Genomic DNA, 22,829 nt, shown 5'->3' with positions numbered 1-22,829 from the left:
CACTGCAGCAGCCTGGGTGCACCCTGGGACACGCAGCAAGCTGTGCCCCTTTGTGCCAGAGGAAGGGAAGAACTGTGCAGGCACTGCCACCTCCCCTGTGGGCAGCCCCCCTGGGGAGCAGACACCCCCCTGCTCACCCTTTGCTGTGTTGGGGATGGTTGGCAGGGAAAGGAACTGATCTTAGCCTAGGACTGTGAGAAGGAAACTGAGGCAGGGCTGGTAGCTGAGGTGTCTGTCTCCTGAAATCTCTCACACTGTAATCCCTGTGTTGTCCCTCTGCTCTGGGGGTCCCACGCAGTCAGTGGAGAGGGCAAATCCAGGAGCTGTGGTGTGAATCGTGCCAAAAAAAGTGCCCTAGACACCTGTGGTGGGTGATGACACACGGGGGCACTGGGAACACTGCCTAATGCTGAGGAAGGCAGAGTGTTCACCACGGCAGTAATCCTGGTAAGAGGATCTGAGGCTAAGCTGGGTGTGTGGCACAGCTCCTGTCACCTCTGAGGCTCACAGCAGACACAGGGGCAGCATCATCCTCTTGAGCAGGATGGAGCTGGAGGAGCTGGGAGCATCTGAGTGCTTGGGACAGGGTGAGAGATGAGCACGGCCCCACCAAAAGTGTCTGGGGTTACGTGGACAGCTGAACATGCACAAGGAGGGGCATGTGCTCCCTCCTGCAGGAGCCCCCGGGAACAGATCTTTGCCAAGCCCCACGCCTGGGACCAGGAACACCCCCTCCTCCTTCGGGAGGGGGAAGCATCTCAAACAGCAGCATCCCCCGAGGGGGGGAGCATCTCAAATCCTGCGATCTCCTCCCCATTTCAGAGCTGGGTGAGGCAAGAAGAATCGTGTCCCCGCCACTCCCAGGCGTGGGGCACCAGCGGCCCGTGGGACGAGCGGCTCAAGGGCCCCACCGGGTCCCGGGGCCCCCCCGGAGCTCGGTTGGCAGCGGCCGCGGAGCTCGCAAGTGCCGGCGGGGAAGCGGCTCAGCCCAGAGCCACCAGAGGGCACTGTCCCGCAGGCCGCCGGTCCCGGCCCTGGTCCTGGAGCCGGACCGGACCGTCCCGCCCGGTACCCGCCCCGCACGCTCTCGGCACAGCCTTGGGCGGGGGGGGGTCTGGTGGTTTGGCCGAGGACCTCACGGCGTGTTGGGTGAGGGCGGCTCTGGGGGACACTGCGGGGGGTGGCCGGGTGATGGGTGGTCCCGGCTGCTGGCACCGCATCTTCCCGCGCACTGCAGCGCCTGGGGCAGGGAGGGGACCCACACATTTTCCTCTTCAGAACCCTGTCCTGCGGCGACATTCTCACGAGCCTGTGCCAGACCACGGTGGCCCCTCCAGACCACGGGCAATGTACAGAGTTTCCTGTCAATCGCCGTCCTCGCTCCCGGCTGCTCCCCCTCCCCACCAAACCACAAACCAGCTCAGGGTTTGCTTGGCAGCATCCTGGGCAGAAAGGTTCGCCGAAGCCACCAGGCTCCCTTTATGCGTGCCAGGGGTCACTGGAAGGAGATGGGTCCAGTCCTGCCGGGGGGGCGGTTCCAGTGCTGAGGAGGGTGGTCTCTGCTCAGCGACGCCCGGGAACTGGTGCAGGCTCCGTCCGGATGGTCAGAGGTGTCTGGGCTACACGAAATACCGAACCCGTGCTGCCCTGAGACATCACACGTCGGCCCACGCAGCTGCCTCAGGACACCCGCACTGGGAGCTTCGGCCGCTCCCAACTGGTCCGATGGGAGCTGCTGGGACCTTGGTTCCCAGCCTGGTTCAGTGGGGCCGGGCTGGGCTTTAGAAGCCTTGGCTGCTGGTTGCATGTGTTCTGTTTGTGCTCTGCACGCCGGCGTGCGCCGTGCACGCGGGGTGTGCGCACACGTGTCTGTTTGGGCATGCACAGATGCACATCTGCGTGCACATCTGCACACGGGTGTACGCGGAGACGGGTGTGAAGAGCTATCTGTGTGCGTGCCAGCCCTCTGTGCCCTCTGTGCTCACGCACAGGTGCACGCACGCGTGCCCACCTCTCTTAAGCGCTGATGTATGCAAATGCCGCGCGGTGTGTACACAAGGGCACGCGGGTACCCGTGTGCGGGACTCCGTGCGCGCAGCTGTGAATGTGCGGGGCGGCCCGCGTGCGGGTGGGGTGCATGCGGGCGCCGCGCGTGTGCAAGGGCCGTGGCGGGCGCGCGTGCCCCGCGTGTGCAGGATCCATCCCGGGTTTTCGGAGTGGCTGGAGCCGCCGGAGCTCCCGGCCGGGGTCTCCGTCCCGAGCGCGTTCGGCGCCGCCGCCGCCCGCGGCTCCGTCAGCTTTGCCGGGACGGGACGCGCCGCCCCCGCGGGGCTCGGGAAACTTTTTCTGGGAGCCCGGGGCGGGCCGGAGAAGTGTGTGGGGAGCCGCGCCGTCCCGCCCCGACCACCAGGGTCCCTCTGGATGTGCCGCTTCTTTCCCGGACTGAACCGCAGCTGCAGGCGTGCGAAGGGGGAACACGGAGCCGCGGGATCCGCCGCCCTGCCCGGGGCCGTTCGGAGCCGCTCAGAGGTAGGAGCCGTCGGGCGAGGTGGGGCCGCGGGGCAGGGGCTTGGGGAAGCCCCCGGGCCTTCGCTGGGATGGCGCCAGACCCCTCCGCTGGGCCGTCCAGCTCCCGCGTCCCGTCGGCGCCGGGGGACTCAACGTGCGGGGCCCGGGCCGGGAGCGGGAGAGGGGTCGGAGTGCGGGGGGCAGCCGGGCCCGGTCTTGGCTCGGATGGGGCGAGTGCGCTGGAGGGGAACCGGCAGTGCGAGACGGGCAGAGTCACGTACACTCGCGCTCACACCCACTCCCACGCCCTCACGCTTCGTGCGCCGGGTGGGTGGGTGGGTGGGTGGTTGGGTGGGCTGCTTCGGCCGCTCCGGGGCTGTGCCCGACCGCGAAGCCCCTCGCAGCTCAAGGAGAGGAGTTCTGGGCAGGCAGCGCCGGTTCTAGGCGGTTCTGGAATTGGGTGAATCGGTCCGGGAGCAGAAACCGCCTGGAAGTTCCTGCCCTGACCCGAATGACGCAGCAGCTGCAGGAGTTGTCCCTGGGTGCATCTGAGCGGTGCCTCCCGCACTGCTGGGGCAAACTTCTGTCTGTCCTGAGCCCTCTTACCCTGGGCCAGTGTTGGGGTGTGTGAGGCTCCAGCAGCTGCCTTGTGGGCCTCTCCCCCAGCTGCTTTGGCAGGGCACAGAACTGGATGGTTCGGCCTGCAGCTGGAGCAAACAGCTGTATCCCCACCGACAGTACTCAGCCCACCAGCACTCACTGTTCCCAGGGCCTTGAGAGGAAGGGAGTTTGGTGCTGATGGCCTGACAGCCTGCTAGGCCATGTGGGAAAGCATCTGGCATGAGCAGGGCTCAGGGTGATGCTGCACATCCCAAGGAGCCTCCCAGAAACTTCTGCAAAGTGCCCGGGTTCTGGGGCACCTCAGCTTCCAAGCCCTCATCCCATGGACCAAGGGGCTGCACTTCTTCATTCTCCATGTGGGCTGTAGCAGAAGCTGGCCCAGAAGTGTCCTGCTGGGAAACCTGGAGTCAGAGAAGAGCCCAGGTTGGAAGAGACCTTGGAAAATCAAGTGGTCAACCAGTTTGTGGGAAAGGGAGCCTAAATGAATTTCTCAAACCTCCCTGGTTTTGTGGGGAGGAAAGAGCTGCTTTCTCAGATCACTTGTGGAGCACCTTGAGTCCTTGCCTGCTTGTTCCAAGTCTCTGTCAGTCTTCCTGTTACTGGCTTTAGCACTCGAGGGGCTGGGGGCAGGTGGGTTGGGTGAGGAAGCTCAGCCTGCAGTCCCTAGAGCTGAGACCAGGCTTGACCTCTCCTGCACATGGCTCCGAGTGCCTTCTGTGCCCTTTCACAGCCTTTCTGAAGCCTCCAGGACTGCTGGGTTAAGGCACTGGTTCTGCACCATCCCCTGGCTGGCATGAGGCATCTGGAGCACACTGGCCAGGCTGGGCATGGCACAGAGGAGCAGGAGGGAACTGGCATTGCCAGCTTGAGAGGCCCTTGAGCTGACCTTTGTGAGATGTGGTTGGCCCAGTTTGCAGCTGAGGATGCTAACTGGGCCTACATGGGTACAGGCCACCCTTTTTTTGGGTCTAACTAGAACTGCTTGGGCACCCCCAAACTGCACCAAGCTGTCAGTGAGTACAATGAGGCTGAAAGCAGTGGAAGTGTCTCCCTGAATAATTACCCTCTGTGTGTCATGGTGCCCAGGGCCAGGCCCTGTGCACACATATGAAGTCCAGATGGTACCTAACCAGAATGGGGGCACTCAGCACTGCAGTGACTGCCTGAGGGCTGCATCTCTCCTGTAAGGATGGAGAGGCAGGCAGCTGTGTCTGAGTGGGGCTGGATGGCTGTGACATCTGCAGCACTGAGCTGGGGGTCTGGGAAACTGGAGTAAATACTCCAACCACAGCTAGGGTGCTGTGCCAGCCCTGGGAGGGATGTGGGGGCCCAGCAGATGCTGCTGGACACCCAAAGTTTCCTCCACACACTCTATGTATGGCAAACCTGAGCTGAGGGATGCAACCTCCTGAGGGTGGGCATTGGGTTTTGGTGCAAGGAGAGGTTGGGGGGAAGAGGAAGCAGGTGGATGAAGTCTGTCCTTCAGAAATTCAGACCTAGGGAAGCTCCCCAGTGTCCAGCTAAGGCAGTAGCTGCCTCTGTGGGAGACAGAGGATGGCAAAGGCACCTCCTGTCCCCTTCCTGCTCTTGTGGGTGTTTGAAAGTATTTTACTGATGCACATGTCCCTGCTGTTGAAGCTGGGTTGGTCCACACCCTCCCTGGAGCCTTTCTCCCCCCAGCACAGTTCCTGTAATCTCACAAAGGGTCTTGGAGGGCACGGGAGTCAGATGGAAACTGAGACCCTGGAGCAGGTGCAGGGCAAAACTCCCTGTGCTTAGTAGGACCCCAAAATTCCTCAACTACCGAGGGTCCCAGCACCTCTGAGGTACTGACCTGAGCCCACCCTTGTGCATCTGCCAGCTCAGCTGCCACTGTGTGCATGCATGAGCTTCCAGTAATGCTTGTGAGTGGACTTGTGAAACCCTCCGGGCATCTGCTTGTAGCCAACTCACTGGTTGCTGGTGGGAAAGTCCTCGTGTCCTGAGGTCTTTTTTATCACAAAGGCAAGCACAAAATCAGGAGCAGGTTGGGAGCCAAAGGTTGCCAGGCCCTTGTGACTGGTTTAGTGGGAGGTGGTGGAACAGACTCAGTTCTGCTTTCCCCTTGTGATGCTGAAGCTGGGTGAGCTGCAAGAATCTCTCTTGAGCAGGGAAATGGAGGTACCTTGAGTGTCTGGTGGTTTTGTTGGAAAGCAGAGCACTCCTTCTAGACCCAGAGCATCCCCCAGAAGCATGTATGTGTGTGCACACCATCAGACATACAGAAGGGCCTCTGTGTACACGTGTGTGCACATGAACATACCTTTATGCACAGTTATCTGCCTGGTTGGTGACTTGCATCTGTGGTACTGGAGGCTCTGTGTTTGCCTCAGTTTCTCTTGATGCCCTCTCCTGGTATTTAGTGATTTCAGTGACATCATAAATAGAAAAGGTCAATTGGATGGGTCCTTGGTGAGACTGAGGGTCTTCTGCTACAGAAATCCTCCTAGGGAGAAAGTTAAGTGTTCCCACCCCAGTTCTTCTGACACTTTGAACCCCGTTGGAAGCTGCAAAATAACACAGTGAGCAACTGATGAAAGAACTCTTGGGGTGGAAACGAGCAGCAAAACCAGGGTAGTTTCAGCTCTGCTGCATCCAGGTCTGAGGCAGGGTGGAAGGGATGTTTCCAGTTGTATTGCAACCCCACTCTCAAAACTCTTTTGATTTAGAGGGGCAGCAAAGCCCTGGCTGGTGCCCTCCATGGTGGCAGAGAACACCAAGTGATGGGGTTGCTGTGTGTATGGGCAGAGCAGGTGTCAGGAAAGCAGGGGTCTGTGCCACCCACCTCCACCAGTGGCTGATAACTTTGGGAGCAAGAAATGTAAATATATCAGCAGTCCAGGGGACTTTTGGGAACAGCCCGAGGACACCCACTTCCTCCACACCCCCCCTCTCTGCAGCCAGAGTGGAGGTCTCTGCCCCAAAGGAGGAGCAATTTATGCTTCCTAAATTCCCAAGTGCTGTGCTTACCTTACTCCATGATCAGCAAGTCAAGAGAGAGGCAGTTCCACAGATTAAATGGAATTGCTATTGCAGAGCTAATCCTTTAATGACTGCTGAAGTCCCTGCCAGGTCCTGCACATCCTCCTGCTCCCATCTTCGGAGGAATCCTGCAGGGTGGGGTTGTTGGGGTGGGAGCAGGCTCAGGATGAACTCTCTTGGCTGCAGTGGGAGGACAAAGGACACTGCAACCCACTGCCTGTCATTCCCTGCTTTCTCTCCATCAGGATGGTTGGACCTCCTGCATCCCGTCCTGGTGCTGTCCCCCCGTGTCACACATCACTGTGCTGTGCTGGGGGATGATGCCTTGATGCCATGGGAAGAAGCTGTGCCTGGCAGGGGCTCCCACAGCCATGACTCAGAGCTGAGCTTTTATGGGTCCCACATGTTCAATTTTGCTGTTTTCCTCCAGCACTGAGAAAGAAAGGGGAAGCATAAAAATTCCTCATAGCAGCTGCTGCCATGTGTGCACCTCCCCCGTACCCTTACCCCAAAACTTTGCCCCCCTCCCACCACAGACTGGAGCCTAATGAAGGTAGGGGCCAGGGAAGTGGCTTTATGTGAGCAATTTGCAGGGGCAGTGAGTGCTGGGGGCCAAAGCAAACAACGTGCAAGCCCATGACAATTGCCTGCCTGCCCTGGGACCACCTATCAAGCACCACCACTCCTGCCGGGCTTGCCACAGCTTCCTGAGTGGCTCAGCCTGTGGTTGAGGGCTGGCAGCTTTTGCTTTACTGGGGGGACAGGCCCAGGGAGCGTGGAGCTGTGACCTCCCAGCCTGCAGCCTTCCTTGATGTGCTGTCTGTGCCCTGGGAATCAGAGCTGCAACCTGGGCAGCCTGCCTTCCCCTCTTCCCAAAGCACACGTGTGTTAGTGTGTGTGGAAGTGTCTAAAGGCATCTCAGTGCATGGTCCTGAGTGGGTGTGGATGCACGTTGAGAGTGGGGCTGGGTTGTTTTTCCCCCTGCTGAGTTGCAGCATATGGGGGGTGGTGGTGGTGATGCTTGCTGGAGGGATGGGTGGGCTGGGGAGGGACCTCTGGTCCTTACTGGAAGTGGTGTGAAGGGCAGGGAAGAATTTTGACATGGGGCAGGGAAGGTGAAAGTGTCAGATTTTCTGAAGTGGGCAGCTGGAGCTGGAACAGGGAGAGAGAATCTAGTGGAGGATGTCCTGAATTTGTCCTGGTACGGATGCTTCTGCCTTTCACCCTCCACACACATGTAAACTTCCTCAAAAGCTGGTTCTTCTCTGCCTCATCTTTTCCAGGCAAGGGACCACCTTGGAACAAGCTTGGAAGCCCACACCAGCATGGGATCATGACCCTGAATCGTCCCCTTTCATACCCCCTGAACCTGAAGCAATGTGCTTTGTGGCAGCTGCAGTCCTGGGCAGATTAGCTGCCCCATGCAGAGGAGCTTGGGCTCACCCTAAAGACCTGGCCCAACAGTGGGGTCAGATGCACAGCAAGGCAGCTTGGAGGGAGGTCTGCACATAAGTTCTGCTGGAGGCAGAGATGAGAAAACCAGGGAAGCAGCTCCCCAGTGCAGACAGAACTGACCCTAACTTGGTCTCAGGGCAGGGAAAAGGGGCTTCTTCCAGGGGGGAATTTCATCATCTTTTTGCCTTGCTGTCAGTGGCCTTTTCCCACCCCCAACAGGTGCCAGCCTGGGGAAGCTGCACAGAATGCAAGGAGACATCAGAGCTGCATTGACACTGCCCGACCCTGCTTGGGCTGGGAGGCAGCTAGGATGTGTCCCCTTGATCCTGGACTGTTGCTGGCATGAGGGAATGTTGGCTTTCCAGCAGCTCCCTTCCAGCTTTGCTACTTGCACCTACGTGCTGCAGCTCAGCCTGGCCCTCTGCCGTGTTCCTCTTCTGTGTCTGCAGAACTCCTCCAGCTGCAGCTCTGTCTGAACTCCTGCCTCAGTGTGGGACTGCAGATCTTCAGCCAGATCAATGTTTTTCCTAAGGCCCTGTAGGGTTAAACCAATGGGGCATGTGGCTGACTTGGGGTCACAAGGGCCTGCACCCAGTTCAGGGGTTTGTCTGCCCAAAGCTGGAGCCCACATCTCCTTAGGGGAGGAAAAGGATATGGCAGTGGTGGGTTAGGGTTAGGGTTCTGGGGTGTCTCCACACTAGCTGGACCCTGCTCTCTGCCTCTTCCCTCTGCTCTGGCCCTCACTCAATAAGGGTTTGGGGTGAGCAGGCCTGCAAACAGCCAGTTTAGCTTTAGCTCCTGCTGTAGCTCCCACCAGGCATACGTAGGTGTGTACATTCCACACACATGTAGACATGCACAAGCACACACACCAGATGCTTGCAGACACATACATCAGTGCATACATACATAAATACATCCCAGCAGTCCCCCCCCCAAACATATGCATGAACAGAAACCCCTTTCCCCACGTTCAAACACACATGGCCGAGCTCGTACATTCACACACAGCCTCACAGAAACACAGATGCCCCCACGCATGCACACTCAGAGCCCTCCCCCAGGCCCCCCACGCTGGGGGCTGTGCTGGGCGGGTTGATGGATTGTGCCACACGCAGTTCAGAGCTGCTGCTCTATCGGCTGGGATCTCGGCAGCACAAGCTAATCCAGCCCTGACATCACATTCCTCCACAGTGGGACTCCAGAGCAGTTAACCCTGCCGGGGCTGAACCCAGGGCAGGAGATGATGGGGACAGTGCTGAAGCAGAGATAGGGACCCCCCCCACGCCCCCCCATTAGCCCCGTTAATGTCAGCTCCTCTGCTGCACCCACTGCTGCTGGCTGGGTGGCCCTGGGGCTGTCAGGGTTGGTTTGGAGCAGGGTGGTGCAAAACGAGAGCTGGGGTGGGGGTCTGCCCTGTAGCAGGGTGCAGTGGGGTGCAGCTCGCCCCTTTCTCCTCTTACAGCCAGGTCTCCTGGGAGCATCTGATTCCCCTGCGGCGCCTGTGTCTGTGTCTCTGCTCCACCACCCATCAGTGCAGGCATCCCAAAACTCTTCCTGCGGTACAGGATCACCGCTTCTCCTTTCCCTCTCTGCTTTTTTTTTGCTTTTTTTTTTTTGCCTTCTCTTCTGCCTCCTTCCCTTTCCCGCCCCGTTCCCTGGTGTCCTCAGGAAACTGGAGCCAGATGACAGATTTTAGATGTGTTTGCAGGAAATAAAAGGCAAGGAGCTGGGGGAAGGGGGGTGGTGGTGGTGGGGGGGGGACGGCCAGTCCTGACCCCCTCCTGTTCCGAGATTTTGGCGTCTGGAGCCAGCCCTGTTTCAACTGCTCCTGCTGCTGGCTGCGCTCCTTGTTTTCTTGGCAAAGGGAAGGAGGAATGTGTTTCAGTTTGAGTTTCTTGGCAGGAGGAGACCGAGGGAAGATTCCCCTCAATCCCGGCTGCGCCTGGCTCTCAAATTTATGCCCATAGGCTGCGACTTGGGTGGGCCGCGGCGGTGTGGGGCGGGCGGGGGAGGCGAACGCGGCGGTGGGGGAACCGCGGGACCGTTCCCATTGGCTCCCTGCATCCCCGGCCCCCTTCGCCTTCCCCGGTTCAGGGGGCCACCAGGGTCCAAGGCGGACCCAATGGGCCGAGGGGAGCATCCTGCAGCTCCCCCTCCTCATCCCCTCCCCCCCATTTGCTGGTGTTCAGCAGGGGCGATGTGCGGGACCGCGGAGCCGTGCGGGACCGGAGGGCCGTGGCACTGCTGTCACGCACCCTCCTGCCTCCAGGCTGCCCTTGTGGGGTGACCCAGAGCTTGCCAGGTTGGGTCTGCTCTCCAAACTCCTCTCCCCGGACTCGGGAAGGAGAAGGTTGCCATGGCACAGTCTGACCCTGCTGCTGTAGCTCGGTGGCCAGAGGCTGAGTGTGGTGGGGACCCCACTGAGGTGACCCCAGTCCCGCGTGGAGGGTGCTGGAGGGGTTGCAGAGGGCAGGGCACAGGGGGTAATGTTGGTGTGTGATGTTGGTGTGTGATGTTGGTGTGTTCTCCATGCCTGTGTGTTCTCTGTGCATGGTGATGTGCTGAGCGTGCACGTGTGCTCTGCCTGCCCACGTGGGCTCCACGAATGTTTGTGTGAACCTGTGCACGTGCAGCGTGTTCTGTGTGTTCACACGTGTGTTCCACTGGACACGCGTGTTTCTGGCCGTGTATGGGGTGCGTGTACTGCGTGTGACAGAGGTGCTGTGTGCGTGCACGTGGAGTTTGTGTGGTGGTGGTCACTGTGCAGGGGTGCTCTGGGAATGACTGAAGGGATGGATATGGCTGGTGCATGTATGACAGGGGCTGGCACAGCTGGGCACAGCAAGGTGGATGGGACCAACAGAGGTGACATAACCACGGCTCTGGGCAAGTTAACCCTTTTCTTGGAAGCCACAGATGCCCCACAGATGGTGCCCCAGCTGCTTGGAACTCAGGGCAGCAAGTTCCTGAGTGGGGTGGGGAGCTGTAGGTTTGTGGGAGCCAGCTGGGCCCAGAAAGAGCCCAACATCCCATTGCTGCTGCAGCAGGGGGTGTACCTGTACCCCACTCCTCTTTGGGCTGGGGTGGTTTCTGCAGTGCATGGGACCAACCTGCCAGCTCTTATAGGACAAGGAGCTTGTGACCTAAGGCTGGGTCTGGGGCAGCCTGGGAGAGCTCAGGTGATGGTTCTTGGGAGGAGGAGGAGACAGGAGGTTTGGCTTTGCTCAGCTCCAACACCACCCCCATCATCTTGCAGCTGCACATGTGCCTCTGCAGAGAGGTGCAAATACAAGTTTGTGCATCCACGTGTGTGTGTGTGTGTCTGTGCAAATGTAAATAACTGTGCTCAGAGGGCTGGGGGGATGCAGTGGTCGACTCCACAGCTTGTCAAACTTTTGTGTGAAACTTGCAAGCTCTCTGTTGGGTGGATGTTGGAGCTGGGGCAGGGGGCAGATGGGAGCCTTCCTCTGGAGCTCGTCTCCCAATCTTTGCTGCAAGGCTCAGGTCTGGCAGGTAAGAGGACCTTCCTCTGCCCCCCCACCCCCCTCTTTCCTACTCATCTCTTCCTTGCCACCACCTTCTTGGGTACCTCCCTCCTCCTTTGCCTGTCCTGCTGCCCCCCCCCCTCCATTCTTCCTCACTGACACTCTCACAAAGCCCTGAGACAAGCTTTCAAAGGGGCAACTCATGCGGAAGAATTGCTGCCCCCACTCAGCACCACCTCCCCCCCCAGCTCTAAGTGCAGCCCAGCACTTTCCCAGCAGGGTGAGGGGCTCCCACTCCCCCAGATCCCTTGTCTGGGGCAATTCCTTTGGTCTCTCAGAGGGTGAGGCTGAGAAGGCCTTGTTCCCAGCACCACTCGTGTGCCTCTCCCTCACCCTCTGGTTGTTCCTCCTTCAAGAGCCTCTGTCCCTCGTGGAAGCTTTCAGGGGTCTCGAGGCAGGAGATTCATCATGGGTGGGGATGGCCCAGTGGGCCAGGACCTCTGTGCAGAGGCTGCGAGGTCTCCTGGGTTGGACATCTGACCATGGGCAGGGCCAGGCAGGTGGAAATGAGAGCCAGGCACAAGGCAGGAACCCACAGGCAGGGGTGTGATCATGGGCTGGGCTGAGCCCTTTGGGCAGGGGTGGGATGTGTGGGTGGCACAGGGCAGGGTTCTGACCTGCAGGCAGGGTGGGGACCCACGGGCAAGGCAGAGCTGGGTGGGACCTGCAGATGCTGTGAGGACCCACGAGGAGGGTGGACCAGGGTGCCAGTTTGGTGACAAAGAATGATCCTAACCATCTGTCCTTTAGTTTCCCCTTTTGTAAGCTAGGGCCTGCAGTTTTTACATCTATGTGTGTGCTTGATTGTGGATGTTTGTGTGGGTGCCTGGGTGCACACTTGTGTTTCATTCTCCCTGCAGCAGACACTGCAAGTGGGCTTGGGGCTTTTCCTGGGAAAGTGTCAAGTTTTAATGGTGGGCCTGCAATGAAATGAATGACAGGTGACCTCTATTAAGACATTTCAATGGGAAGTAAAAGCAATAAAAGGGAAATTGGTTCTGTCCTAGTTCTAACCAGGACAGACAGGAGTTTCTTAGTGCTGTGCCAAGGATGAGGGTGCCTTGCCAAGTCAGTATCCAGGGATGCTTGTGATGGGAAGCCAGAGGGTGCCCTGCAGGACTGTCACAGCTTTTTCCTGTCTATCAGAGGTGGCCTTGAACTGAGCAATTGTCTGATCTGTACTGAGGTGGTTGTGCTCAGGCTGTGTTAGCTCCCCCGTGCTGGTGCCACAAGGCTCCTGAGGACAGCCAGACCTCCTGGCTTTGGTGGAAGTGGCTGGCAGCATCCGTGCTTTGCCAGGAGGCTGTGGTGACATGGAGCTGCCATGGCTTGTGCCTCCTGGTCTGTGCCCAGGGTCCTGTGCCCAGGAGTGCTCTGTGCTCGGGGGTCTGTGCCCAGGGTTCTGTGTTCGGGGATGCTTTGTTCCTGGGGGTCCGTGCCCAGGGTCCTGTGCCCGGGGGTCCTGTGCCCGGGGATGCTTCGTGCTCAGGGATCCGTGTCCAGGGTTCTGTACTCGGGGATGCTCCGTGCCCACGGGATGCTCCGTGCCCACGGGTCCGGCCTTGGACCGGGCGATCCCGCTGCGCTGCGGCTCCCCCTGGCGGGCCCGGGTCAGCGGCGTCCGGGACTCCAGCTCAGCCCAGTTCAGCCCAGCTCAGCCCACTCCTTGTTTCCTCAGGCCCCGACCGGCTCCATCCCCTCAGCGAGGTCCAGATGTGCTCCTGAGCCCGGCCCTGCCCCGCCGCGACATGTTCAGCCCCGTCAGTCCCCCTGTCACCAGCTACCCCGAGCAGTGCTGCCTGCGCCCACCCTATGGACCAGCCCCTGGGCCACAAGGTTGGTCCTAACCCCCTCGTCCTGGTCGTGGGTGGGTGTCTGCCACAGGTTCAAGCTGATTTCAGAGTCAGTCCTGGGGTGCAGGGATGCTCTGGGGATTTATTCTCCCCCTCACGTGCCCCCCACCCTAATATGTCTTCTTGTCTTCCTCCTTCACCCTGCCAGGACTTGATTTCCCCCTGTGCCATCAGTCAAACCCCATGAGCAGTCACCGAGGTTATGGGCTGGTGCCAGGAGCTGAGCTCCCAGGCAGTGGTGATGGTAAGTGCCTGGTCATGGGGCAGGCAGGGGCTCTGCAAGGGGTTTGTTTAGGCACCTCCTGGGCATCCTGTGTGAGGAGTCCAGGTGTGTGTGATCAGGGGCTTGGGCATTGCTGGGAAGCAGTGACACCTGTGAAGAGGGAGGAGGCTGCTGGGGCTTCAGTTATTTCTCCTGGAGCAGTGGTGCCTGTGTGACCAAGAGGAATTGTGGTGGCTGTGGCCAAGGGACACTTTTCTTGGGATGACAGGAGCTGTGGTAGGGAGTAGGTGTGTGCCATGGGGTTCAGGTGCCTCCTAGGAACATTGATGGCTGCGTTAGCCTTGGCACAGTCCAAAGTCAGCAGCAAGGATAAACTGGGAGACCTGAAGCTGGAGAGCAGCCCTGCAGAAAGGGATCTGGGGCTGGTTGTTGGCAGGAGAGGAGCCAGCAGTGTGCCTTGGCAGGGGAGGGCAAACTGGGGTGCATCAAACAGAGTACAACCAGGTGGTGAAAAGAGGTGATTATTCTGCTTTATGTGTTGGTGTGGTCTCAGCTTGAGTGTGGTGGGCATTTCTGGGCCCCACATTTTAAGAAGGATGTGAAGGTCCCCAGATGCATCCAGAGGAGGGTAAAAGAGCTGGTGGAAGGGGTTAGAAGGCTTGTCCTATGAGGAGTGGCTGAGGAGTTTGGGTTTGTTCAGTATGGAGAAAAGGAGGCTAAGAGGCAGCTTCGTGGCTCTCTGCAGTTTCCTGAGGAGGAGAAATAGACGTGGTCTCTTTTCCCTGATATCCACTGGTAGGATGCATGGGAAGGCTTGAAAGCTGTTCCAGGGGAGGTTTAGACTGGATGTTAGAAAGTATTTCTTTACCAAGAAGGGGGTCAAACACTGGAACAGGCTTCCAGGAGGAGTGGTTGACTCCCCAAGCCTGTCAGTGTTTAAAAGGCATTTGGACAAGGCCCTTAATAACATTTTAACTTTTGATTTGATCAGGCAGTTGGACTCTATAATCACTCTAGGTCCCTCCCAGCTGAAATACTTCTATTCTATTCAAACCAGAAGCTAAGTGCCACACTCAGGGTACTCCTCCAAGCTCCAAAGCACCAGGCTTGTGTCCTCAGGGGGGTTTCTTCAGCCTCTGAGCACCCACGCTGAGAGGAGTGCCCCCCACTCTCTGCTGCCATCCCAGGCTCCCGGTTCTCAACGCCCCGTGGTGCAGGCAAACTGGGCAAGAAGAGGGCTCTGTCCATCTCCCCCCTGTCAGACTCCAGCATTGATCTGCAGACCGTGATCCGCACCTCACCCAACTCCCTGGTGGCTTTCATCAACTCCCGCTGCACCTCTGCCACTGGCTCCTATGGCCACCTCTCCATCAGCACCATCAGGTGGGCACCAGAACCAGAACCAGACCCCAGAACCCCTGGCATGAGTGCAAGACTCTCAGTCTGGTAACCTGAGTGCCAGTTCCCTACCTGGGGAGTGCCCAAGGGGAGGGATGGGGAAGGTGGGAGCAGCGTGGGGTGATGGGTGTGGAAAGGTGGGAGCAGTGTGGGGTGGTGGGTTGGGAAAAGTGGGGTGATGGGTTGGGGAAGGTGGGGTTAGGTTGGGAAAGGTGTGAGCAGTGTGGGGTCTTGGGTTTGGGGAAGGTGGGGGTAGGCTGAGGAAGGTGGGAGCAGCATGGGGTGGTGGTTTGGGAAAAGTGGGATGGTGGGTTGGGGAAGGTGTGTCTGGCATCCGTGGTTTGGAATTTCTGTCCCCTGGTGGTGTCATCTGCACATCCCTTGTGCTCTTTGCAGCCCATCACTGGGGTACCAGAGTCCACTGGGTCAGCAGAAGGGCCAAGGCCACCTGTACAGCCACACAACACCCCCACCACCATGTACCTCCCATGAACACTCGTCCACACGCCCAGGGTTACTGCACCATGGCCCAGCTCATGGCACCCTCAAACACTGCCAGGTAAGGGGGCTTTGCATCCACGTCACCAGCACAGCCCAAATGGGCAGTGGGCATCTCTGGACTGACAGATTTCCACTTTCCCTCTGCCCTGGCAGCAGCTAAAGCTGGAGTGGAGCCTGAGCAGCCCTCTGACTGCCAAATACCCAGAGGAGGGACCTGAAGGTGACATATCCAGCCCAGCTTCCACGGGCACTCAGGTACTTCCGAGGCCTTGAGACCCCTCCAGCTTTCCCAGGTCTCTACACTCCTTCCTGGCACCACTCCCAGTAACAGGCAGCACGAAGAGTTGTACCTGGGAGTGCTCATCTGGCTCTGCTCCTCCCCCAGGACCCCTTGCTGGGGATGCTCGATGTTCGAGAGGATCTGGAGAAGGAGGATGGGAAACCTGAGTCTGAGACTGTGTATGAAACCAATTGCTACTGGGATGGCTGTGCCAAGGAGTTTGATACACAGGAGCAGCTGGTGCATGTGAGTTGGGTGTTGTTGGGTACAACCTGCCCTCAGGCTGCTGGCTGACATCCCCATGTGTCAGCCCTCAGCTCCAACTCTGACTGTCCTGTTCTGAGCCACTTCCCTTGTCCCTGCCTTGGGAACTCATCAATCTGTTGGAAATTGCCCATAGGAAGGGACGGGCACCCTCCTCTCCTTGTGGGCAAGTTTTTTGTGACCCACCCATACTGTGTCCCATGGGTGACACCAATTCTGGTCACCCCTGGGGTAGCTTTCCTGTACCACTGTTGCATCCAGACCACCTCCTTGGCTCTTTATCTCCCTACAGAGACTCAAACTCTCCCTTGACCACCCTTGACTGCTGTGTCTTTTCCTGCTCCTCCCAAAATAACTCCCAGCCATCTCCTCTATCCCCTGCCTCCTCCAGACAACATCTTCCCACTGTTTTCCCCTAACCCCTTGTGTTTCCACCCACCACCCCAGTCCCTGGATGTCCATTTCTCCCGTGATCCTCGCTTAAGACACCTGAATCTCCCTGACCCTTGGTGCCTTCCAGTGTCACCAGCTGATGTCCCTCTCTCCTCAGCACATCAACAACGAGCATATCCACGGGGAGAAGAAGGAGTTTGTGTGCCACTGGGCAGCCTGTTCCCGGGAGCAGAGACCCTTCAAAGCTCAGTACATGTTGGTGGTGCACATGAGACGTCACACGGGCGAGAAACCTCACAAGTGCACGGTGAGAGCTGGGAGGAGGCTTTGCAAAGCCTCCCCTAAGCTGTGGTGCCTTGCACCAGGGCAGGGTAACCCCCCACCCCACCTTCCATCCCTACCTGGTGTCTGGCATCGGTGTGGGGTAGGGAAAAAGCAGCGAGGCAGACAGGGTGGTCAGAAGCATGGTGGTAGATGATGGAATTGGGTTCCTGTGTGCCCCATGGGATGGCAGAGATGAGCTGAAGAGGTGTGGAGCAGTTTGGGTACAGCATGGCCAGGGAAGTGGCACGAGAAGGGTCAGAAGGGGTGGGGACAGGCAGGGCAGGGGTGTTGGGTGATGGTTGGGAGGGCTGGAGCCTACCCATGGCAGATGGGTGGTGGGGTGTGTGGGGTAGAGGGTGTGCTGAGGGTCTGTGGGATGTTTCACCCTGCTTGCCTGCACAGTTTGAGGGCTGTAACAAAGCCTACTCACGCCTGGAGAACCTCAAGACCCATCTGCGCTCACACACGGGTGAGAAACCCTACGTGTGTGAACATGAAGGTTGCAACAAAGCCTTCTCCAACGCCTCTGACCGGGCCAAGCATCAAAACCGGACTCACTCCAATGAGGTACAGACCCCTCCTGGACTCATTGCACCCTTTTGGGCTCCCCAGATACCCCCTGACCAGTCCTGTACTCTGCAAACTCTCTGCGTCTTTTTTTTTTTTTTTCCTTTTTTTTTCTCTTTTTCCTTTTTCTTTTCTTCTTTTTCTCTTTTTTCTTTATTTCTTTTTTTTTCCTTTCTTCTTTTTTATCTTCCTTTTTTTCCCTTTCTTTTTTCCTCTTTTTTTCCTCCCCTGTGTGCCCAATTCTGTCCTTGTGTGCTCCTGACCCCCTGCTCCCTTCCTTGCTCACCTGCAGTTCTGCCGGGTCCCTTTACATCCTGCCTCAGCTCCATCCTTTCATTCTTCCTCTTGACTCCCTCTAATCTCCTCTGAGGCCCTGCTGCAGCACCCAAGAGGTTCCAAAGACCTCTTTGATCCTTTTCCACCCGTGGTTCCCTCAGTCCTTGGGCCTCGGGTACCTCTTGGGTACTTTGTTGGAGCCAAGACTCTTCCTTTTTTTCCCCTGGCAGAAGCCTTATGTCTGCAAGATTCCAGGCTGCACCAAACGCTACACAGACCCCAGTTCCCTCCGCAAACACGTGAAGACAGTGCATGGCCCTGATGCCCACGTCACCAAGAAGCACCGCGGGGACATCGTGCCGGGCCGCGCGCTGCCCGTCCCCAGCGGAGCCCCAGACATGAAGCAAGAAAAAGATGCTGAGGGCAGGAAGGATGATGCCAAACTCACAGTGCCTGATTTGGCCTTGGTAAGGAGCTGGGGAGGGGGTGGAGTGGCAGAGGGAGACCTGGACAGGAGTGTTAGAGGTGTCAGTTTATATAAAGTCATAGAAAGGGAAGGGTTGGGAGAGACCTTGAAAGATCATCCAGTCCAACAGAGCAGGGTCACCTGGAGCAGGTCACACAGGAATATGTTTGGATGTCTCCAGGGAAGGAGACTCCACAACCTCCCTGGGCAGCCTGGGCCAGTGCTCTGTCACCCCCACAGTGAAAAAAATTCTTCCTAATTTTTATATGGAGCTGCCTCTGCTCCAGTTTATAACCATTGCCCCTTGTCCTATTGTTGGTCACCCCTGAGAAAAGTTTGACTCCATCCTCCTGGCTCTCTCCCTTTGCATATTTATAAACATTGATGGGGTCACCCCTCATTCTCCTCTTCTCCAAGCTGCAGAGCCCCAGCTCCCTCAGCCTTTCCTCGTAAGGGAGATTTTCCACTCCTTTAATCATCTTGCTGGCTCTGTGCTGGACTCTCTCCAGCAGTTCCCTGTCCTTCTGGAACTGGACACAATATTCCAGATGCAGCCTCACCAGGGCAGGGTATCGGGGGAGGAGAACCTCTCTTGACCTACTAACCACCCCCCTTCTGATACACCCAGGATGCCATTGGCCTTCTTGGCCACAAGGGCACATTGTTGGCTCATGGTCAACACCCAACACCCATTCACCAACACCCCCAGGTCCCATGCTGCTCTCCAGCAGCTCAGTCCCCACCCTACACTGGTCCCTGGGGTTGTTCTTTCCCAGATGTAAGACTTTACCCTTTCTTTTGTTGTAATCCATTCATTTTCTCCCCGCCCAACCCTCCAGCCTATCGGGGTCCCCCTGAAATGTCACCACAGCCTCCTGGGGTCTCAGCCACTCCACCCCAGTTTTGTGTCACGGCAGGATTGTCACCTCCACATCTGGCAGGGTACTTGGTGGATCTCTGACCCCGCTTTCTTTGGTTGATATTTTGGGTACCCCTCCTTAGAAGCCACAGCCCAGTCCAGGTGGGCAATCGTCATGCAGCAGCGACCACTCCCCACTCGGCAGCACCACCAACAATGACAGTGGGGTGGAGATGGCTGGAAACGCGGGTGGGAGCTACGAGGACCTGTCCACCCTGGAGGATGTGGTGCCTGGTGAGCCCATGGGCACCTCGGGGCTCATGGCCCTCCACAAGCTGGAAAATCTTCGCATTGACAAACTGAAGCAGATGAGGAAACCATCCACGACCAAGGGCCTGAGTTTGCCGGCCATCCCTGGAGCTGGTGAGACTCTGGGGCCTCCCATCTGGTGGTGGGGCTGGTCCCGTGGGTGCTGTGTCAAGAGACATCAGATTTCCACTAATTAGTGACCCTGTGTTGCCATCTTTGGCCTCGATGATCTTAACCTAATGGTCTTCCCAACCTAAATGATTCCAAATGGCCTTCAGCCCTTCCTGTTGCCACCACTTGGATCTCTCATAGCAGCACTGATGGGAGAGGCCCCATCCTGGTGCTGGACAGAATCACAAAAATGTTTTAAGTTGGAAGAGACCTCCAAGATCATCCAGTCCAACCTTTGACTGACTCCATAATCCAACTACTAAACTATGGTCCAAATGCCTTTTTAATACCTCCAGAGATGGTGCCTCCATCACTGTCCTGGGCCATCCCAATGCCCAACAACCCTCTCAGTGAAAAAAATATTTCCTAACATCAGCCTAAACCTCTCCTGGAGCAGCTTCCATCCTTTCCCTCTGCTCCTATCCCATCCCTCAGGAGGAGAGCCTGGTTCCCTCCTCTCCAACCTCCCTTGAGGAGGCTGTAGAGAGCGATGAGGTTTCCTTTCACCTCCTCCAGACCAAACAACCCTCAGCTGCCCCTCAGGGTGCTCCAGGCCATTCCAATGAAGGTCGGGTCCTTCTCTGGACACTCCGCTTGTGTCCGACTGTTGGTACCACCCTCTTCTCCAGTGCCCTGATACAACTCCTCCTTTTTATTCCTCAGGCCCACCCGGGGAGGTGCCGGTGCTGTCCCTGCAGCCCCCGGCCGCCTCTCACCGCCGCGTTGCCGAGCTCTCTGTGGCAGAGGTTGCGGTGCCGCCTCGGGAGCGCCGGAGCAGCAGCACCAGCACCGTCAGCTCAGCCTACACCGTCAGCCGGCGCTCGTCCCTGGTGTCTCCTCACCTGGCAGCACCGTGTCTGGGGGGTGAGGCAGGGGCAGCGCCCGGCCCCGGGGACGGTTACGACCCCATCTCTCCGGATGAGTCGCGACGTTCCAGCGATGCCGGCGGAGCTCTGCCGGCTCTGGGCAGCCTCACCCCTGCCCAGCGCTACCGGCTCAAGGCCAAATACGCCGCGGCCACGGGTGGGCCGCCCCCCACCCCCCTGAGTGCCACGGAACGGGTGGGGATGGGTGGGGGTGGCCACGGCAGCTTCCCCGGGGACTACCTGGGGCCGGCTGAAAGCCGCTTCCTCGCCAACGGGTTGCAGAGGAGGCACAGTTCCAATGAGCACCCTGGGTACGTGGGAAGCCTTTCCCCTCACCTGGTGCCCGGGAATGGTGGGCGCCGAGCCAGCGACCCCGCCAGGACCACCCCCAACCTCCCTCCTGTGCCCAAGGTTCATCGCTTTAAGAGTATGGGGAATGTGAACGTGCCAGGCCTGGGCAGAACTGCTCTGCAGCCCTTGGGTGGTTCCGATGCCAACCTCCAGCACCACGTCTTCTCCCCACATCCACCCAGCATCAGTGAAAATGTTTTTCTGGAGAGTGTGAGCTCTCTAGAAGGCTCTGGCTCGGAGCCTGGCTTGCTAGAGATGGAGCAATACTTGAACTGCCCGGTGGAAAGCTTCCCGTGCCACGATGGGGAGCACCAGTGTGAAGGGCTCTACGGCAGCGCTCACCGGACCATGGGGGGGATGCAGCTGAACCCGGGGGGACATGGGGACATGGAGGAGGGGTTGCTTCAGTCTGAGTTCTCCCTCCCTCAGTGCCAGATGAACCAGCACTTCACCAGTATGCATTCTGGCAATGGAATCATGCCAGCTCCTTGGAATGAACCTGCTCAAGGCAACCTGGAGATGAGTTCTGGGCAGTCAGGTGTCAGTGCCCGGCCACGTTGCCACCATCAGAGTATGGAGTACCAGCTGCCCAGTTCTTGTGGGCAGCAACCCAGGCTTGTGAGCTCGTGCCAGGCCAGTGGATTTCCTGGGGTGCAGCGACTCAACCGCCTGCAGATCAAATCTGAGCAGAGATACCCAGCACCTGCCCCAGCACTTGCTCCCTGCCAGAACACCAAACTTGCTGGGCCCATGCAGGGTCCTGCCTCGTTTGGCCAAGCCGTCAACGTTGGGCTCGGTGGTTTCCAGCCTGAGGAACAGGCACCTCTGAGTTACATGGGCATGTTGAGCCCCTTGAGCCCGGGCACTCGGAGAGTCCAGACACCCAACAAAGAAGTGATGGTCCGGAACTACGTGCAGGCCCAGCAGGCTCTGATGTGGGGAGACCAAATGGCCTCAAAAAGAGGGGAAGCTGCCATGGGGCTCGGCAGTGAAGCTGGGCAGTGCCAAGCCATGCAAGCACCGCTGCCTCTCAGCCCCAAGTACTCTGGTTACCAAGCCAAAGCAGATCACCTGCAGGGGCTGCCAGAGACCAAACACCTCCTCAGTGCCCCTTGCTTCAACCCAGAGATGGTGCCACATCCACCTGGTGGCCCTAAGCCACCTGGTCACCAGAACACCATGAACTACATGGGCAACCTGGCTCAGCCAAGTCATTCCTATGAGGGAGTGGAACCCAGCACCCAACGTCCCCATCGTTTGCCTCCCACCCACCTCACACACGAGGGTCCCAGCAGTGCCCTGCTGCAGTACCCAGGTCAGGGCACACATATCCAGGTGGACAAAAGTGGCCATAAGCTGCCAGGCCAAACAGCAGGAAGCTGTGGAGATCCCAGGCATTCCAGTCGGAATTTGGAAGGATTCAAAGACAGCTCGTGTTATTATCTGGATTCAGGGGAGCAGGTGGCCAACAGCCTGGACTCCTTGGACCTGGAAAACACACACCTTGACTTTGCTGCCATTATGGAAGATCCAGAGACAACTGCACTGCTGCCCGGGCCCCCAAGCCCTTCTGGTGGCCTCCTGCTGCCTGCATCTGGTGGTGCAAACATGGCTGTGGGTGACATGAGCTCCATGTTGAGCACTCTGGCAGGGGAAAGCCATTTTCTCAACTCCTTGTCTTAACTTAGAAGTTACCAGTCAGAAGGTGGACACGTCTGCAGACACATGGGTGGGCCCAAACCACATCTGGGCAGAGGCATGAAACTCTTCTCCACATGCAGAGTTCTGGCCAGTGTAGGGGCAGGGATGGGGGGAAAGACCCCTGGAGTCCTCCCTTCTGTATGCATTGGGCTTTTTGCAGGGGAGGAAATGTTGCTGTGTCCCAGACACAGCCACAACCTGACCAGGCACTTCAGGTCACCTCTGGTGTAGGGAACTGGTTTTACTGAGCCTTTCCAGCATGAGGAAACCTTCCCTGCCTCCTCTGAACCAGGTGGCCCTGCAGTCTTCGTGTTGAAACCAAAGAGTTCCACCCTCCCCAACCCCATGGGCAGGCCCCATCCCTACATTCCCAATGCACACACTGCCCCAACCCTCAAAAAAAACCAAACCCAAACCCTTAAATCACAGTCTTTCTCATGACAACAGTCACTCCTTGATTGGCAAAGCCATCTGCCTTGCTCAAGGAAGCAGCAGCAGGAGGTGATTCTCCACCACAGGGATGGTGGTGAGTGGCCTGGGGTGCCTGGCAGTGCCTGTTAACTGTACACAGTGTAAATGTCTGACTCTTCCTGTGCCACCCCAGCCTTTTTATTTGTTTGAAAAGAACCAGCAGTGCCTCCCGTTGCCATTAAACCCTTTCTCAGGGGCGTGTTGGCTGTGTGCCTTTTTATCCCTGCAGATGGACTCCAAGCTAAACCAGTGGCTCTACAGCCCCCTCCACCCCCCCTTGTTGTGCCAAGCCCTGTAAAAACAACCCCCCCACACCCTCCCTTTGGATTGTGGATCCATCCAGAGCATGCATTGTGCAAGCCAAACCCCCTGATTCCTGCTGCAGGGGTGGAGGGAGGACAGG

The 22,829-nt window shown here is 58.1% G+C and overlaps 1 protein-coding gene across 2 annotated transcripts; it reads left to right on the top strand.

Moving 5' to 3' along the window:
* The first annotated feature begins 2,195 nt into the window (after positions 1-2,195).
* Positions 2,196-22,623, top strand: GLI1 (GLI family zinc finger 1). Of its 2 annotated transcripts, none has more exons than XM_071729478.1 (12): positions 2,196-2,529; positions 12,832-12,989; positions 13,155-13,250; positions 14,417-14,612; positions 15,024-15,186; positions 15,285-15,383; positions 15,514-15,654; positions 16,223-16,372; positions 16,792-16,956; positions 17,463-17,699; positions 18,701-18,980; positions 19,701-22,623. In XM_071729478.1, the coding sequence occupies exons 2-12, from the start codon at positions 12,902-12,904 to the stop codon at positions 21,935-21,937; spliced, it is 3,852 nt and encodes a 1,283-aa protein (XP_071585579.1). In that variant the 5' UTR covers positions 2,196-2,529; positions 12,832-12,901; the 3' UTR covers positions 21,938-22,623. The 2 variants fall into 2 exon arrangements, with proteins under 2 accessions (XP_071585579.1, XP_071585578.1); XM_071729477.1 differs by having other exon boundaries at positions 2,197-2,529; positions 15,282-15,383.
* The last annotated feature ends 206 nt before the right edge of the window (positions 22,624-22,829 follow it).

Source organism: Heliangelus exortis, chromosome 31 (assembly GCF_036169615.1).
Source record: "Heliangelus exortis chromosome 31, bHelExo1.hap1, whole genome shotgun sequence".
Lineage (NCBI taxonomy): Eukaryota > Metazoa > Chordata > Aves > Apodiformes > Trochilidae > Heliangelus > Heliangelus exortis.
Note: the sequence above shows the minus strand (reverse complement) of the source record. Positions and strands in the feature narration are given on the sequence as shown.

What these genes read in the sequence shown, in the direction of transcription:
- GLI1 (XM_071729477.1), top strand. Translation starts at nt 12,902, where the DNA reads ATGTTCAGCCCCGTCAGTCCCCCTGTCACCAGCTACCCCGAGCAGTGC. An exon ending in AGAAACCTCACAAGTGCACG is followed by an intron (nt 16,373 to 16,791) that starts GTGAGAGCTGGG and finishes TTGCCTGCACAG; the next exon opens with TTTGAGGGCTGTAACAAAGC. An exon ending in ACCGGACTCACTCCAATGAG is followed by an intron (nt 16,957 to 17,462) that starts GTACAGACCCCT and finishes TTCCCCTGGCAG; the next exon opens with AAGCCTTATGTCTGCAAGAT.